The sequence below is a fragment of the Penicillium griseofulvum genome, assembly GCF_001561935.1.
Source record: "Penicillium griseofulvum strain PG3 chromosome Unknown contig_80, whole genome shotgun sequence".
Lineage (NCBI taxonomy): Eukaryota > Fungi > Ascomycota > Eurotiomycetes > Eurotiales > Aspergillaceae > Penicillium > Penicillium griseofulvum.
In genome coordinates this window covers 4,611,622-4,627,595 of record NW_024467471.1, presented here as the reverse complement: position 1 = coordinate 4,627,595, position 15,974 = coordinate 4,611,622, and the positions used below count along the sequence as shown (strand labels likewise).

The 15,974-nt window shown below is 50.5% G+C and overlaps 6 protein-coding genes across 6 annotated transcripts; 2 read left to right on the top strand and 4 right to left on the bottom strand.

Moving 5' to 3' along the window:
• Window positions 1-92: 92 nt before the first annotated feature.
• PGRI_026570 (putative PHD finger domain protein) lies at window positions 93-2,158 on the bottom strand (the record flags this gene model as incomplete). The annotated part of the gene is made up of 2 exons (XM_040790370.1): window positions 93-233; window positions 290-2,158. 2 exons carry the CDS (start codon window positions 2,156-2,158, stop codon window positions 93-95), a joined length of 2,010 nt encoding a protein of 669 aa, XP_040647323.1.
• An 868-nt stretch (window positions 2,159-3,026) lies between these two features.
• Window positions 3,027-4,935, top strand: PGRI_026560 (uncharacterized protein; the record flags this gene model as incomplete). The annotated part of the gene is made up of 2 exons (XM_040790369.1): window positions 3,027-3,562; window positions 3,618-4,935. The coding sequence occupies 2 exons, from the start codon at window positions 3,027-3,029 to the stop codon at window positions 4,933-4,935; spliced, it is 1,854 nt and encodes a 617-aa protein (XP_040647322.1).
• Window positions 4,936-5,396: 461 nt separating this feature from the next.
• On the top strand, window positions 5,397-6,377 carry PGRI_026550 (putative transcription regulator PAB1642; the record flags this gene model as incomplete). Its single annotated transcript, XM_040790368.1, has 1 exon — window positions 5,397-6,377. One exon carries the CDS (start codon window positions 5,397-5,399, stop codon window positions 6,375-6,377), a length of 981 nt encoding a protein of 326 aa, XP_040647321.1.
• A 352-nt stretch (window positions 6,378-6,729) lies between these two features.
• Window positions 6,730-9,024, bottom strand: PGRI_026540 (putative forkhead transcription factor Fkh1/2; the record flags this gene model as incomplete). The annotated part of the gene is made up of 3 exons (XM_040790367.1): window positions 6,730-6,796; window positions 6,865-8,840; window positions 8,911-9,024. The coding sequence occupies 3 exons, from the start codon at window positions 9,022-9,024 to the stop codon at window positions 6,730-6,732; spliced, it is 2,157 nt and encodes a 718-aa protein (XP_040647320.1).
• Window positions 9,025-10,288: 1,264 nt separating this feature from the next.
• pacC (putative C2H2 transcription factor PacC) lies at window positions 10,289-12,247 on the bottom strand (the record flags this gene model as incomplete). Its single annotated transcript, XM_040790366.1, has 2 exons — window positions 10,289-11,962; window positions 12,023-12,247. The coding sequence occupies 2 exons, from the start codon at window positions 12,245-12,247 to the stop codon at window positions 10,289-10,291; spliced, it is 1,899 nt and encodes a 632-aa protein (XP_040647319.1).
• A 1,156-nt stretch (window positions 12,248-13,403) lies between these two features.
• PGRI_026520 (oxidoreductase, 2OG-Fe(II) oxygenase family) lies at window positions 13,404-15,371 on the bottom strand (the record flags this gene model as incomplete). Its single annotated transcript, XM_040790365.1, has 3 exons — window positions 13,404-13,959; window positions 14,069-14,408; window positions 14,918-15,371. 3 exons carry the CDS (start codon window positions 15,369-15,371, stop codon window positions 13,404-13,406), a joined length of 1,350 nt encoding a protein of 449 aa, XP_040647318.1.
• Between the last annotated feature and the right edge of the window lie 603 nt (window positions 15,372-15,974).

Genomic DNA, 15,974 nt, shown 5'->3' with positions numbered 1-15,974 from the left:
AAGGCCATATGGCAGTACTCCATACAAAAATGGGGAAATCAAACAGCAAACGCATTTCGTGGTATCATGCAAGAAACATCATTCAAATCCAATTAACGTCGCGAGCTCCCCTTGATAATTCCATCTTCGCCCTTATGCAGCTTGACACGGCACTGGGGACAGTACCACTTTGCCGTGCGAGAGGGGACTTCGGTCAAACCCACGCAGCTGAGATGGAACCATTCACGGTCACACTAAAGCGAAGAATATTAGCTTTCTGCTAGATCAAGTGATAATTGGGATAACTTACATCCTGGTTCTCGCAGCAGATCATCGTTCCAAAGCTGACATCTCCACAGAGACAGTATCGGGGCTCATTGGCGTCGATCTGCTCTAGGACGCCATCTTCGTCTACACGGACATCCTGGGAGTCGCGAATGCTAAGACGCTTCTTTCCTGGTTTGGCTTTGCGACGTCCGTAGCTCACTGCTGCGCCGCCATCCTGACCAGTGGAAATGGGACCTGGTGCCGGACGCTTGCGTCGTCGGGCTGGGGCGGGAACACTTGGCGCAGATGACTCGCGGATGGGTGTTTTGTGGGCTGGTGTGGCACTTTTGATACGGCGATCGCGTCCACTTGCTGCTATTGCGGTCGGGATACTACCGAGAGCCCCCCCTTCGATTGAGGCGGCGGCAGCAGAGCGTCGCGAAGAAGGCCGAGTGACGGGTGGTGTAGGAGTAGTGACGGGTTGGACAAGGGGTAGGTTGGATTGTCCAGAGCTTGTAGGGCTGAGTGAAGGAGGGGAGGGTTTGGTTTCAACTGCAGGAGACATGTGGGTTTTGATTGGAGGAATGAGGTCGTTGGCTTCTGCGGCTGCAACAGCTCCTCCTCGGCTGGATTTGCGCCGAGATGCGCCAGCCGGGGCGGACGGTGCGACCGGGGCAGCAACTGGCGCAGGTCTTGGAGACTCGGGAGCAGCAAGTTCTGCCGCTGCGATAACCTCTTCCCGTTTCCTCTTCCGTGATGCTCGATTCGCGGGTGGGGGTGCTTGGGCTGGGGTTGGCAAAGACCTAGTCAAAGCACCACCTTCGCCTTCCATCAGCGCTTGTTCGCGGGCCAACTGTTCGCGTTTCAACTTCTTTGCTTCGTTAAGTTTCATACCACGATTGCTCAACTTCGTCTCCTCCAAGTCTTTAGCAGCCTCCCCGCGCCGGGTTTCTTCAATATTATCACAGTCAATGAACTCCGCACCCGTCTCTTCCGCCAGGGCCTTCGCTGCACGATATGCTTCCCAGCCGCGATTTGCCAGGGCCAGCTCACGGTGAATCATTACTTCACTGGGCTGCCACACAGCATTCTTTTTCATCTTCTTGCGCAGCCTAGTCATCTCCCATTCCGTCAATCGCAGCCACGGCAAGTCCTCGCTGCCCAATTTCGCATCAGCTGGCGGCGGCTTCAACTGCGCAAGGGCCTGGGCTGTCGACTGTCCAACGCCCGAGCTCAGGCGACGTGCTTTTTCCTTTTTTGGGGGTCGAGGCTTGGGGGCAGCTTTAATGAATTCGCTCTCCAAGTCTGATTGCTCAGTACTGGCAAGTGGAGAATCTGGATCAAAAGCACCATCAGTACCTAGCATACGCCTCCTATTTTTATCTCTCCGGTTGCGATTGTTGTCCAAACGAAGGGTGATACGTGTCGTGGCATCCTTGTTGGTCTTCTTACCTCCGCGCGCGCGCTTCGGTGTAGGTTCAGGTGGCGGCGATGGCTCCGCTGAGGCAGGTTTCGGTAGTGCTTCAAGTTTCTGGCGGATGCAGCCTAATCGGTCAAAGTGGCGATCTACAACGTCGTAGAGGCGACAGGCCTCGGCATATGCCGATTCACGCGCGTTGATGGCACGATCGAGCTGAGTAGATATATCTTTGCGCAGTGCAATTGCGTCTGGTCGGCTATCTGCAGGAAGGTCTGGGAGCTGACCGTAGGTCTGAGTGAGCTGGTGGACCGCTTGCGCGGAGTCGAGGTATCGGTCATCGAGACCGCGGATGAGGGTCAAGGAGCGGATTAAGTCTGCGGGGAGGTATTCGGTGTAGTCAATAAAGTCTGTGACTGTGGCCTGCGCGTCAGGATCGAAGGGGCCATCTAGAATGACCCCTCCGCTATCGTCGGTCTCGTCGGTCATCGGCATATTCTAGTAGGGTGGAGGATATTGACTTGTCAACTGATGCGCCTTGGAATGTAATTGTTCTTGAAGGTCTGTCAAATTCACTGAGATTCTGCAATGACAAATGCGGACATCGAGGGGTCTCGGCGTCGCGATAACAGATCGAGCTGGATGCCTGGCTGCACGAGGTCCTAAACAGCGGATGAATAGTTGTTCCAGTCTGGGGGGAGCTCTCAGTCACGTGAGCATAATATATCAAGCTATTAAGCCTTTACCTGGATTTCAAGTATAAATTTGTTAACAAAACTTCTTAATTATTGCAGATATATATAATTTATGAGTATTTTGACATGAAAATTTCCCATCAGCGACATCATATATTGGGTCTCAAAAGTACCTAGTAGTTCCATATATTTTAGCTTACTATAGTTGTGGGTCTATATAAATGTCATATCTATATCTAGTCTTGGCTATTTTAATTCGATTTTACTTGCAAAAGTCAAGTGAAATAAGAGTTAAGTGTTAATTCCTTTATTTAAAAAATTGAAGCAATCCAACACTGTCATTAGCAATTATTGGATAGTAACCTGCCTACTATCATGTGTGACAGCTTAGAGAAGAAGAGATAAAAAGATGTATTTGTCTTTGCCTACAGCTACTATCAATCATCTCATGTAGTCCTTTAGAAAAGCAAATCACCCAAATTTGTTTTGAAAGTCCGATCGTTGCCTCCATCACTCCTTCCATCTTCAAACACTGTACTTGCCTATTTGGGCACCTAGCAACCATTGGGTTGAACGTGTAGTTCGCGCCGCGTTTGTTTACTTCTTTCCTTCTCTCTAGTTCATATCACATCTTAATCTTGTTGAAGCTGTCATCTCAGTCATCCAAAATGGGCCCTCGTGAGATTCTAGACATGCTCCTCGAAGGAGATGAAGGTCTCAGATACCTGAATACCAACCGGAACAAGGCTCAAGCCGTCCAGCCTGCCCAGGTTTCGGATGGAGGTGACCCGGTAGCTGAGCCTGAGAAAGCTGAACAAGGAGTAAGTGGATACGCTTTCCCCGATGATTTTGAGCCGGAGAAGGGTATGAAATACCCGAAGAGTGGCCAATTCCCCTTGTCGTACATCCGTACCCATGTTGTTGGAGTGCTATCTGAGTCGGAAGACAATTTGACCGGCATCGACCAGGATGATCGTGACCCGTCTCGTACTGACATCGACCATGATACCTCGGACGAGCTCAACGATAAACACGGCAGTGTTTCTAACGAGAAGCCGGTCACTGCGATCCAGTCTACGTCGTCCTACATTCCGGCCACCACCATGGCCCGCTTCCCTTTCAAGTATCTCTATGGAGACGAATTCAAGAGAGTTAATGAGCGGTTCTATGAGCGTCAAAAGTTCTGGAATCGGACTTGGGATCTGTTTGTGGAATCTAGAATCATTTAGCAAAGTATATCAACGCTAATCCTCACCAAGTTATTACCTATCTGTCCCACTGGCAATTTCTTCAGCCTCATTGCCTCTGGTTCCGACTTTCCAAGCTCAAGCCCTGATCGACGAAATCAATTCGGCTCTGAACATCACATTGACTCTCGCTGACAAGAAAGGCCTTGTGATGGAATTCAACAACGAGATGCTGCCGCGGCCTGTGTTTCTCGGCCGAAGCAGCACCCCTGGTCAGAAGGAAGACTTGTACTGTCGTATTCCCCCGGGTCCGGAAAACTGGGGACCTTGGACAAGGCTGCTCCAGCCTGGTGTCATCGAAGAATTCGAAAAGAAAATCAAGCAGTCAATCGACACAACCAAGACTAAAAAACAACGCAAGAAGGCGTCCCACAATGCGCAGATGAAGATGTGGGAGGACTGCCTATGTCGCGCGCAAGCCTACTTTGGGCTGCGTCCCCCGTTTAAGTCGAATGTTCCACAGCCATCGTTTGACAAAGGCCAGATTGCTGCGGTTGATGTTCTGAAACCTGCCAAATGGGCCTTTCAGGATGCTCCCATCTTCATCAGCATTGATCTCGAGTGGATGGACACTCACGGATATCTGACTGAGGTTGGAATTTCGACCCTGGATATGATGGATCTGCAAGGTGTGGTTCCTGGTGATTATGGTCATATGTGGATGAGCCAAGTCCGGTCCCGCCACCTGCGTGTCGCAGAGTACCGAAAATGGGTCAACTCAACTTTCAGCACTGGATGTCCTGGTAGTTTCCGATTCGGCAAAAGCGAGATGGTTCCAAGGGGCGACGTTGGGAAGGTTGTTGATACCGCATTCCATCCCCCATACATGGTTCCCATGGAGGATGAAGTGGTCCCCTCATACAAGAATCAGAAACGCACTGTGATCTTGGTCGGCCTCGACCTCCAGGGTGATATTATGCGTCTCCAGAATGCAGGAAGCCAAGTTTTCATCCACAAGAATGGACACTCTTCAGTCATTCGTGAGACTTTCGATGTGGCAGAGCTGCACCGTGTTGTGACTGGGGAGGCCCAGAAGCGAGGCCTTCGAGCACTGCTGGGAATATTGAATATCCTAAGTCCTGACTTGCACAATGCGGGAAACGATGCACACTACACCTTGCATGCTCTTGTGCGAATGATGCTGAGAGTGGCTGGGGAGAGGCCGTGGGGATACGAGAGGGCTGGAGTCAGCGAGAAATCTAAGTCCAGGCCCAGTGATGCGCCTAAGGTCAAGATCGATCCTAACGATATGCCGAAATTTGAATCTATGGTTCCAACCTGTGAAGAGGCTGTCGACAGCACCGACGATGCCGCTGTGTGGAGTCATTAAGATGCCCAACTGCAACGATTCTCAGTTCACGAAAGGGCGAGTGACGGTGTGAACCGGGAAGTCACATTTGAGAATTGTTTAAATACCTCTCTTCGGATTCCCTTGAGAGTATGAAAGGACCCAGAGTGGTTGGATTGTTTCAATTTATTTCAATTTGCGCGAGATCAAAAATGTGGAAAATAATTAAAAAAAAAAGGGGGATGTATGGCTACTTTTAGCTATTTATGATCTGAACTGAATGAAATCTCCGCTTTGAATATCAAATTTCTGACCTTGAAGTAATGTACAGATGTGTATACAACATGGATAGGTAAATGTACAACAAGGTAACTAGATATACTCCCGATGTTATGCCCCACTGACGACATGCCATGTTCATCCCACTCTCGCCATCCCACAATCTTAATATCTCTCCCCCTCCAACAACCGCAAACTACCACAAACAACCAAAACCCCAAAAAATGACAAGCCAAGGCCCCTTAACAGCCTTCCTCCTATCAAGCACTCCCGATGCCCTCAAACGCGCAACAACCCACCCCTTCCTGGCCTCCGCCGGCCGCGGCACCCTCCCAAAACTCCAATTAAGCCAATGGCTCTCCCAAGACAGACTCTACGCCCAATCCTACATCCGCTTCATCGGCCTCCTCCTCTCCAAAATCCGGCTGCCATCCCAAAACCCCTCAAAACCCGCAACCCCCGAACAAAATGCCATAACAGTCCTCATCGACGCCCTAGTCAACATCCGCACCGAACTCGCCTTCTTCGAACAAACAGCCTCAGACTATAACCTCGATCTAACAGCCGTCTCCCCGGAAGAAGGAGGCTGCAAACTTACCTCCTGCGGCCCGGGATCGGATATCACTACTTCGGCGGGTATATCTACCAGCGGCTCGGGAAGCTGTCCCGGTAGTACAGGGAACGGGGATGTCGAGAGCACTGCGCCCGGTCATGGACTGTGTAGTAGTCAGGGGGAGTGCCAGATGCCTGGTGGGGAGGTTTGCGCGCCTGGACCGCAGGGGCAGGGTCGGGAGGAGCGGTGTGTGACTCTTTTCTTCTGTGCTGGTCGGACGACGCGGGCTTATATTGATATGTTCATGTCTGCTGGGAGTAGTGGGGTTTCTGTGTTAGAGGGGTTGGCTGTGTTGTGGGCTACGGAGGTTTGTTATCTTCGGTCGTGGAGGTTTGCGGCGGGGTGTATGGCGGAAGACGGGGAGAGGGATTATAAGAAGGATGCAGATGGGGGTGCGTTGAGGGAGAGGTTTATTGGGAATTGGAGTAGTGTTGAGTTTGAGGGATTTGTTGATCGGATTGGGGATGTTGTTGATGAGATGGCGGGGCAGATTAAAGGGGCGGAGGAATTGGAGATTATGCGGGGAAGATGTTTGGAGTGGTGGAGGCAGATCGTTTGGTTGGAGGAGAATTTTTGGCCGAATGTTGAATGATGTATCTTATCTGATGAAACTCAATCTAAGGTTTGATATGATCTCGTTGAAATATGAGATATAATACATCTGGCTTAAAGCCGAATACGTATAAGGCCTTCTAGAACTGGAAAAAGCAAGAAAACAACGCCGTTCACTGTTTCCCCCCGAGATAGAATCAAAGTCGAACTCCGGTTTTTGCTCCAAGATATGACAGTGTCATCGAGCAAACCTTCAAAAACAAGTATAAGAATAACCAAACCAGCCAACACCATTCGTAATGCGGAAAGCGCATGAAGCATGAAGCAAGTAGTAAAACACATGGACACAGTCTGTTAAGTGGACATGTTGTACATCAACATCGAAGTCAACATCAAGTAGCAGCTGCGCGGGCAGCATTGCCTAGTTGTCGATGGTATGAGCCAATAGGTTCGAAGCCCCTGGATATAGTATTAGTTCGTGCACGCCAATTGGGCAAAAAGCCAATGCAAGCAAAAGGAAAACATACCTAGCAAGATCGAAACCCGATCCATTATCATCTTCCTCGTCCCGATCTTCATTCCTCACATGAGAATTTCCATTAGGTCCCATATCCCCCGAATCCGACTGTAGCGGTGGCAGAGTCCGACCCGAGCCAAGTCCATTCGACGTCCCTGGCTTGCTGGGACTAACGAGATTCGGCGGCGGGGGCGAGCTACTCGGGAACCCGCCGATGATGCGGTCCTCGACCTCACCCTTCAGGGGACTCATGTCCGGCGGTGGGCGGGCAGGGGTACTCCCGATATCAGCGAACTTCCAGAACTGCGCGGGCGAGCTCATGGGCATGAACTTGGACGGAATCTGTGCTGTGCTTGGGGGAGGGAGACGGGGTTGTTGGCGTTGAGGAGCGGGGGTGATCATTGAAGAGGGTTCTTCGTTGTAGTAGGAAGAGGAGAGGACCGGTGGAGACCCGGCTACATTGTCGGACATGCCGTATGCGCGGGTCAAATTGTTGCTGCTGTTTTGCACCTGCGTAGAGATGCTGGAGCTGTGGTTGTGCGAGCGCGATGGGAGCGGCGACGGTTCGTCATAGTCGCGTGGATTCATGTGTCGCAGTGGGTGGTCGGAGCCGAGGCCTCGACCGAGACGGGATCCACGCTCTGGTGTGTATGCTTCCACCGGAGCTACGGGAAATGAGCTGAAGCCCGGGGACGAAATGGGTGGTGACTTTTTCGCTGTTGCTGAGAGCGAGGTATCGATTTTGGTAACGCGGGATCCGCGTGCGGATGACGGTGGCTCTTTGGTCGCTGGTGAGGACGGGGCAGATGACTGCGTGCCACCCTTGCGCATTTGCTTCTTCCGGTACTCATCCCGATACTCTACTGCGATCTGCCACTTCATACCTTTGCCCGGCTCGTCGGTCCGGCGAGGCACCTTCTGGAACGCCTTGTTCAGCGAGAGATTGTGGCGGATCGAATTTTGCCAGCCGCTTTGAGAGTGTCGATAGAAGGCATATTTATCCATGATCCAATTGTAGATGCTGTTCAATGTGAGCTTCTCCTCTTCACTCGAGAAGATAGCCTGAGCAATCAACGTCGCATAGCTGTACGGCGGCTTCAAATCCTTGGCGGAATCCTTGCTGTAATCGATCTCCTCCGTGCTCTCCATCATCATGCCTCGGTTGTAAAGCGGGGACTGTTTAGCCGTGCGTTGGCCAGCGGTATCCGGCGACCGCGGCGGGGGCGTCACCTGGCGCTTGAGGAACTTCGGAGCAGGCGCCAATGAAGGTCCGCCAGACGAAGATGGTGGCGCATCGTCCCCATTCTGCGATGGCTGAGGATGAGCATGATGCGAAGCATCCCAGGAAACCGCAGCCGGATCGGGTTCCTGTCCGCTAGCAATGCGCTGGGCGCGCTCGATAAAGCTAGGCTGGATATTGGCTTCGTCACCGGGCGTAACAAACATCATTTGTGTATTGGCCACCTCAATGATGTCGCCACAAGAGAGAATCGCATCGGTGCCACGCTTCACGATAGTATTGTTCAAACGCACACCGTTCCGGCCGTTGACACGGATGTGCCAGGCAGGTGTCTCCTCACCGTCATAAAAGATCTCGGCATGCAGTCTCGACACGAATTTGCTAGGGCCCAAGTCAACATGAACATCTGGCAGCGCACGAGCCGCAATTGTAACAGGGCTAGACTGTTCGACAGCCCGTTGTTCGCGGTCCGGTTCGCGGCCGATATTGACATGCAGTGTTTTGACGTAATAGGTCCAGTTGCGGCCGGCGATCTTAGCATACGCCTGAATGCGCTGTGTGTTCTCAGTCTTGGTGTTGGAGTGATCGCGCGAGACGCGCAATTCCTCGCGAGGTGTGTTCAAGTATGAGATCACTAAATCCACCAGGTCTTGATTGGTAGCGGGTTCGTGTTCGCCCGCTGAGTCCTCGGCTTCGTCGCCGGACTCATGTTTGACGTTTCGAGGAGGGGAGGCACGGCGGTCAACCTGCGGATCAGAAGAAAACGGGGGTTTAGCTCCTGTTTGCGCGGGGATTTGGTCTCAGACTAAAACTCACCTTGCGCTTCTTTGCGGATGGTCGGCTGGGCGACGAGTCCGGAGCTTCTGCATCGGACGTTTCTTGCAGTTGAATTTCCTTGCGCCGCGCGCGGCGACGGTTCGTGAGTGGCATATCTTCAAATTTTCCCAGTATGATGTAGTGGTCGAAGTTTTGGCAGATTAGTAAATGATTATTTTTTTTCCCGTTGCGTAGGCAATCAAGTCCGAATAGTACTCCACAAACAAGCGCGGGGCACTAGGAAATATGACAATCCGAAGGCGAAAAAAAGGCGAAAACAAGAAAAGAAAACAAATTCAACTCTTCCAAGGTTTCGGAATTTCACCCCCAGAATCGGAATCGGAAGACCGTTCAGAGGTAGAACCAGAGAACGAAGAACGAAGAACGTCTGGGTTTGCCACCACAGAAAAAGGAAAAAGAAAAAGAAAAGAAAAGGGCCGTTTTAGACTGTTAAGTCCAAAGAGGCTGGATCTCTCTCTTTAATTTTTATTAAAAGAAAAAAAACAAACTCCAATCGAAAAGAGTTGATATTGTGTGGCTGGATGTTATTATCGATAATCCCTAGGCCGATCGACACGCGCGATGGCGTCTGTTTTGGGGTGTGACCGCCTTGTCGCGTAGCGTGTTTAACACAACAAAAAAATACAGAAAATAGAAGAAAAGAAGAGAGTGTGAGAGGGAGAGAAAAACAGATATAGAGAAAAGAGAAAACAAAGTGTACAAGTAGGAAAAAAGAAGATGATGAGATGACCGTAAACAGTTGAGTGGAGTTTGTGGTCATAACCGCGTATGCATACAGGGAAAGGTCACCGATAGGCGGAGATAGGACCGAAATACCAATACAAGCACGTGCTTAACGTAGGATTGGGATGCTTCCGAGTGCAGAATTTCAATGTTCCAGATGTCTTAACATTCTGCATTTGGATTCTATACATTTAATATTTATGTATGTTGTATAGATTTACATATGTATGATGTTAATATCTGTACATATGTACATGTAGATATCCTTTATCTTTATTACTATGTACATAGCCACACCTATACGCTGAATACTAATTTACCTACAAAGATCCCCAGATTTGATCAAAATAAGATCTGCCCGTTTGCGTCACTCCCCGGATCTGGTTTAGCTTAAGAATATTGCTTTACCTCTTTGGGTTTGACATGTCGATCTAAAAAGGACAGTAACATCGGGATGTAGAGTCTAAGATGCAAACAACAGTAAATAAACACTATGCTTCCCTAATAATACAAACTTAAAAAAAAAAGAAAACTTCGTTGAAAAAAAGAATTAAAGAAACAACCTTAGAGGGGTGTAGAGCGGAACAAGAAAACAAATGTCGTCACGGCGTGAAGCTATTGCCAAAGGCAGAATTTACTCAGGCATTTTAGAATCCCCATCCTCATCCTCATCAACACTACGTAATGTAGGATAGAAGACTCCCTCATTTGTAGGCTTGGCAGACTCTTCCTTGGGCTGCTCAGAAGCAGCCCGGCCACTCTCAACTCCTTCCATAGCATCAAGTCCTGGTGTAGGAGAAGCTGAGGACTGGGTTCCATATCCAGCAGTAAGGCTATCAGCCTCGAGCAAGTCCGAAACCAAGCGACGCAGGTTCTCAAGCAGACGGACCTTTTCAACCCAGGCAACGTTGACGTCCCGATCGGCAACCTCAGTGGCTGCTTGCGCGGTACGCTTGACTGCTTCCTGATCGGGGTTACCTGATAGAGCGGGGTCAATCAGGCTCTCCGAGATGTGAATAGCTGGAGTCTTGCTGTCCTGTGAGGTATCCATGCGGTCCTCGGTGGCAGCACGCTCGGCCGGCCGGGCGCGTTGCAAGGTACCTCCAGTGTAGCGGCGGCGATCGTCGTGGTCGTACGCGCCACTCAGAGTTGAGGGCGGTGCGGCACCTGACGCGGTCGGGTAACCTGCATTCATGCTGTCGGCGACAGTGGCCGACGGCAAGCGAGGGTACATACCCGGACCGCTCTCATGAGGGGGGGACACGCGGTGAGCTTGGTGCATGGAGATAGGAGAGCGGTTGGAGGTATATGACTGTGCGCTAGAAGGCGGGGTCAGGGCTGGGGTGCCGACCGATGGGGAGTGAGCCGAGGCAGCTCCCATAGGGGCGGAGGTAGTTGCGGTAACGTGGCTGGGTGGGAGCTGGGTTGGGGGAGAGTGAGTAGCGCGATAGTTCATGCCATGTACGTAATGCGCGCCGGGCTGGGCAACGCCGGCAGCCGCCACATTCTCATCGCTCTCATAGATAGTGTTCTGCATTTGCTCGAGGAATTGATCGATGTTGATCAAATCATTCTTAGTCCGAACATTTGACATGGGGGGAAGGTGGTAGCCAGGGGGGTGGGAACCACCAGGGCTGTAACCACCACCCCCGCCGCCGCCACCGACCGCGACAGATGCAGGCATTTGCTGATATTCAGGCACAGGGCCATTGAGGAAGGGAAGCTGAAGGGCTTGTAGACCCAGCAGACGCTGGCCGACCGCGGCGTAGGAATTAGGGTCGAACTGGCGACGCTTCAAGTCGCCAAAAAACTCGTTCAACGCGTCATATCCGCGCTTACGGTCATAGGGATGGTTTCCCTCTTGTCCCTGGCTCAAGGCATAGTAAACATTGCCGTAGGAGTGGGGGTTGGGGGCCTGTGGTGGCGGGTGTGGCTGGTAGTACTGCGGAGGTGGCGCGTGTGAGTATTGACCATTAATGCCATTGATTGGGCTCTCGAAGTAATGTGTTGCAGCAGCATAACCCTTGGGGTTTTGAGGGAACATCATATCAGGATGCTTCATGCCTGGTTCGGGCGAGCGGATCTCGGAATCGTCCGCATGGGTCTTGACATGCTTCTTCAAATCCTGAGGACGCTTGAAGGCCTTACCGCAGAAGTCACATTTGTGAGGCTTAAGTGGCACGTGAACACGGATGTGGGAGGTGATATGATCACGCTTGACTGTTGTGGTGTTACAAGTACCCCACTGACACGTCAAGTTGAGGTTGTTGGTGCTTTTACGTCCAACATGGCGCTCGCAAACATGCTCCTATACCAGGGAATTATTAGCATCTTTTCAGATCATCTGACATTGTTTGATCAAACTTACATATAGAGACTCGGCGGTGGCGGACTTCTCAGTGCATCCAACCCACTGGCAAGGCAGCTGCTCACCGGCACCGTTCATGGAGGGGCTGTTCACCGCCGCAGTCGCAGCGGCAGCAGTCGCGGTGACGGAGGCGGAAGGGGTTGGGGTTGCTTGAATTGGCGCTGGTTCAGAAACCGGCGTAGGCAACGTTGCCTGAGTAGTAGAAGGGGTATGATTCTCCGTCATGATGCCAAGAGATATGATCTGAAGTTGGCGAAAAGCCTAGAGAATAAAGGGGAGGGGAAACAACTCAGAAGAACTTAGAAGATCAAGTAGAGACCTATGTATATGTAGACCGAGAAATAAAAAGGCCTTGGAAAAGGGGGGGAGAAATAGGTAAGAGAAAATGGGGCTTTCTCCGCAGAAGAGGAAAAGGAGCCGAGCCTTTGCCCAGAAAATACCGCTTTGCTAAGCCTGGCGGAAGGACAAGGAGAGAAGCGAACAGACCAAGACCGGGCCAAGAGTCGGTGCGGGCCCCAAGACCCGAGAGGCGTTGGTATCATGACATCTGACTGGTGGACCGAAGGGGAACGAGGGGCTGTGTGTTGAGCATTCCAGGGCTAACACGTAGCACAGTAGGGTACAGTACGGTAATTTTAATATAATTTTAGATAAGCTAACCTATCTTATAAGCGATTCAAACATCCGATCCTAAATAAGTTTAGTGTAAAATATACCGGTAAATTCAAGAGTAAATTTCACAGACATCTCACAATCTTCCCAGATACAAAAATTCAATTTACATAATGTTTTAATAATGAAAAGGTAAGTAAAGATTGTAACAAGGAGTGGCGTGTTCATTTTGCCAAGCAAACATCCCAAGAAACATCCCATGGACAATGCTTCTTGGCAGCCAAGTAATTCCTCTTGCCAATAATTCCCGCTCCGGGCACCAAGAGTCGAGTCTTGGTGTCTTGGTGTCTTGGTATGACCAATTTCATATCCCTTTTGTATAAACTTTCATGTATGACAAGTCGCCTGATTAATCCGGCTGCCTGGGGCCCTTGTTACGGCATGCATAAGTCGGTTTCGGATTCCGTTATGGAGTAATCGAGGCATTTTCATGTAACCACACAGCTGTTATCCTATACGTTATACGGAGCATGCCACCTTTCATAGTCTAGCGTCTAATTCTATTTCTATCTGTAACAGAACATTTCAGTCTGACAATGTCAGACTACCCCTGATATACAAATATACAGACCAAGCATATCCCGAGGTCTTGTGAAGGGCTTAGTCCAAGCATTCCAGATGCTCCTTGGAACATGGCTTAGCCCAGTGGCTTGGCCAGCCAAGCCCAAATCAAATCCACCCACGTGCACCATTCTACCTCTCCTCTCTTTCACCTTCCTGAGCGATTCCTCCGCTTTGGCTGATACCAACTCCACACATTCAATCCAACCTTCGTCCCTTTCGTAACAGGAAACGCAGCGTGCCAAGTCTCAGGATACCCCGTCCCATCCGCCCTCAGATTCTCCCAAAACACCGCATTACCCTTGATAGGCTTGAATGTGACACCCATCTCCCCCTTCCCATCACACTCCAAAAATCGACACCACCCTTCCCCATCCGGCATCCTCAGCCGCGGAAAATTCGTCCCGCCACCCTCACAGTCCGCATCGAGATACACCATAAACGTGCTGAAGCGGTCCCCGCCCCGCGCTAGCGACCCGGCCCAGTCATAGTGGTGGCGGTAGTGACCGGAGGCATTGTAGCGCTGTGCCCACATCCGCTCAATGTATAGATCCGGACGCCAGCCTTGGAAGGCGCGGGCGCGGTCTTCTAGACAGCGGACTGTGTCGTCGCGGTCGAGGAGGGCGCGGTCGGAGAGGCGTTTGTTGGGGTCTACCCGTTCAGTTTGGCCATCGTAGACGATTGAAGGGGTATATTTGTTAACACTGAGATTTGGATGAGGTTTGTTCCGGTTAGCTTGGTCTGTGGCTATCGTGTGTGGTATGGTATATATCCGTTCTCGGGGGTTTAGTGCGGTTGAGATTGGTGGTCTACCTCATTTCTAGGATGTGGTTTGCTTCGGTTTCCGAGATGAAGTTCTCAATGTAGATGATCAGCGGTTCGCGCGATAGGAGATGCACGCGGTATCCCTCTGTGCTGGGGCAGTTGAATGGTACGCCATCTTCCGGGCTGATGAAGCTGTCGTCGGTAAGGTTGATCCCTGGTCCTGGTGCGCTAGAATCATCGAAGAGGTCGCTATCTCTAGGTGGTGCCAGTAGGGTCGGGAAGAACCCGCGCACTAGCGGGTCGAGGATAAAGATATACACTGGGATCAAGTAAAGGGCCCAGGTGAAGAGGGTAGATAACTTTGGAAGTGACGCCATTAAGGGTTTGGCTATAAATAGTCACGTATGCAGGCCAAGTAAATGTACAAGGGAAAAGGACTGTTAGCTCCCCATGCGACCCGGCAGACTGCGGATGCTACAATTGATCCGTTTTTGGGTATGAATAAAGGCCCATGGGCAGAGAGAAATATATTCAAGAAAGGGTGTAGTGCAGGGCCATCTTACGGAGGAGAGATTTTGAACATTCACAAGGTGAGATGAGATGAGGAGTGTCGAAATATGTGGGTCTAACAAAGTACGGCTCACCATATGACTTCAACAGTTACTTATCGAGATGGGATAATTTATACCAGATTGAATTGTTCAATGTACTTCTATTTGTTGATAGTATTACCTATGTAGGTAAACTTATGTTCATCTAAACCAAAACACCAGCTGTTCTCATGCGAACATATTTACTTGTATGGAGAATTGCTCCATCAATTCTCAGAGCGTTACTCAATAATTGACATCCCAATCGCAAAACACACCCACGAAGCCAAATCAACAGTCCACGTACGCACACGATGGATAGTCAACCAACCCTCGAGATCCTTCGTCGATGAACCCTTGGACGAGTCCTCAATCACGGCCTGAACCTTAGGCGCAACAGCAGGAACAAAGAGAAGGTGACTGGCAGCTAATATGGTGCCGGCAGTATACCAAGGTAGAGAAGCTGAGCCACCCAATCCCGACCGTTTCTCCGTCAAGATATTATATCCACCTCCGGTCAAGGTCAGCGTGAGAAGGGCTAGTACGCGCGCAGTGCCGAAGCCGAAGAAGGCCCGGAAATAGGATGGTAGGAATTCATTGCTGCGGGTGCGGTGGTTCGGGTGGAGGAAGGCGTTCAGGAAGAAGTCCTGGTCGAGCGAGTACCAGAGCGTGCAGGTGGAGGTTATGAGTGGGGCGGTACGTAGGAGTGTACGGTGGTCGAAAATGAGTGTACGAGGGTCGAAAAAGAGTCCGGAGGCCATGATGCTTGGTATGAGAACAATTACAGAGAGATAGGTTGAATTTGTAGCTAGTGTTAATAGATGTGGTGGGATGAAGGTGAAGCCACCTTTCGGCGATTTCCCGTGTCAGCAGGGATATAGACTTGGAAAGCGCCGAAATTATAACATAAGATAGAAACGTCAGCACAGAGGTCTTGCTATTCTTAATTGCCTCCTTTGCGCTCTTGTTTTGGTTCTGTTCTTGTTCTTGGTCTTCGAGTATACATATACTCCATCGCCCACAATTACCACCATACTGCCGCGGCTATGTCTTCTGTCCATAGTAGGTATGGCCTGGGTATACACCCATCGTCTCCACTATCCTGCTAACAATTGGCTGATTTGGGACACGGGGAGCTGTATACGGAGTTTCCGGAGTATGTAACTTGGTGATCCACACGTCTCTGCTCTCCTCGGCCATCGGCCATCTCGTCTTCTTCTCGGCCAACTTCTCGGCCATTTTTGGCTAAATATCTAACGTCTTTGAATATTGGTGAATAAATACGTTTGCCACTTTATTCCATTGGCCTCGGAATTAATAATGCCATTATTTTTGATATTTCTGACATACTAGTGAGCCAATAA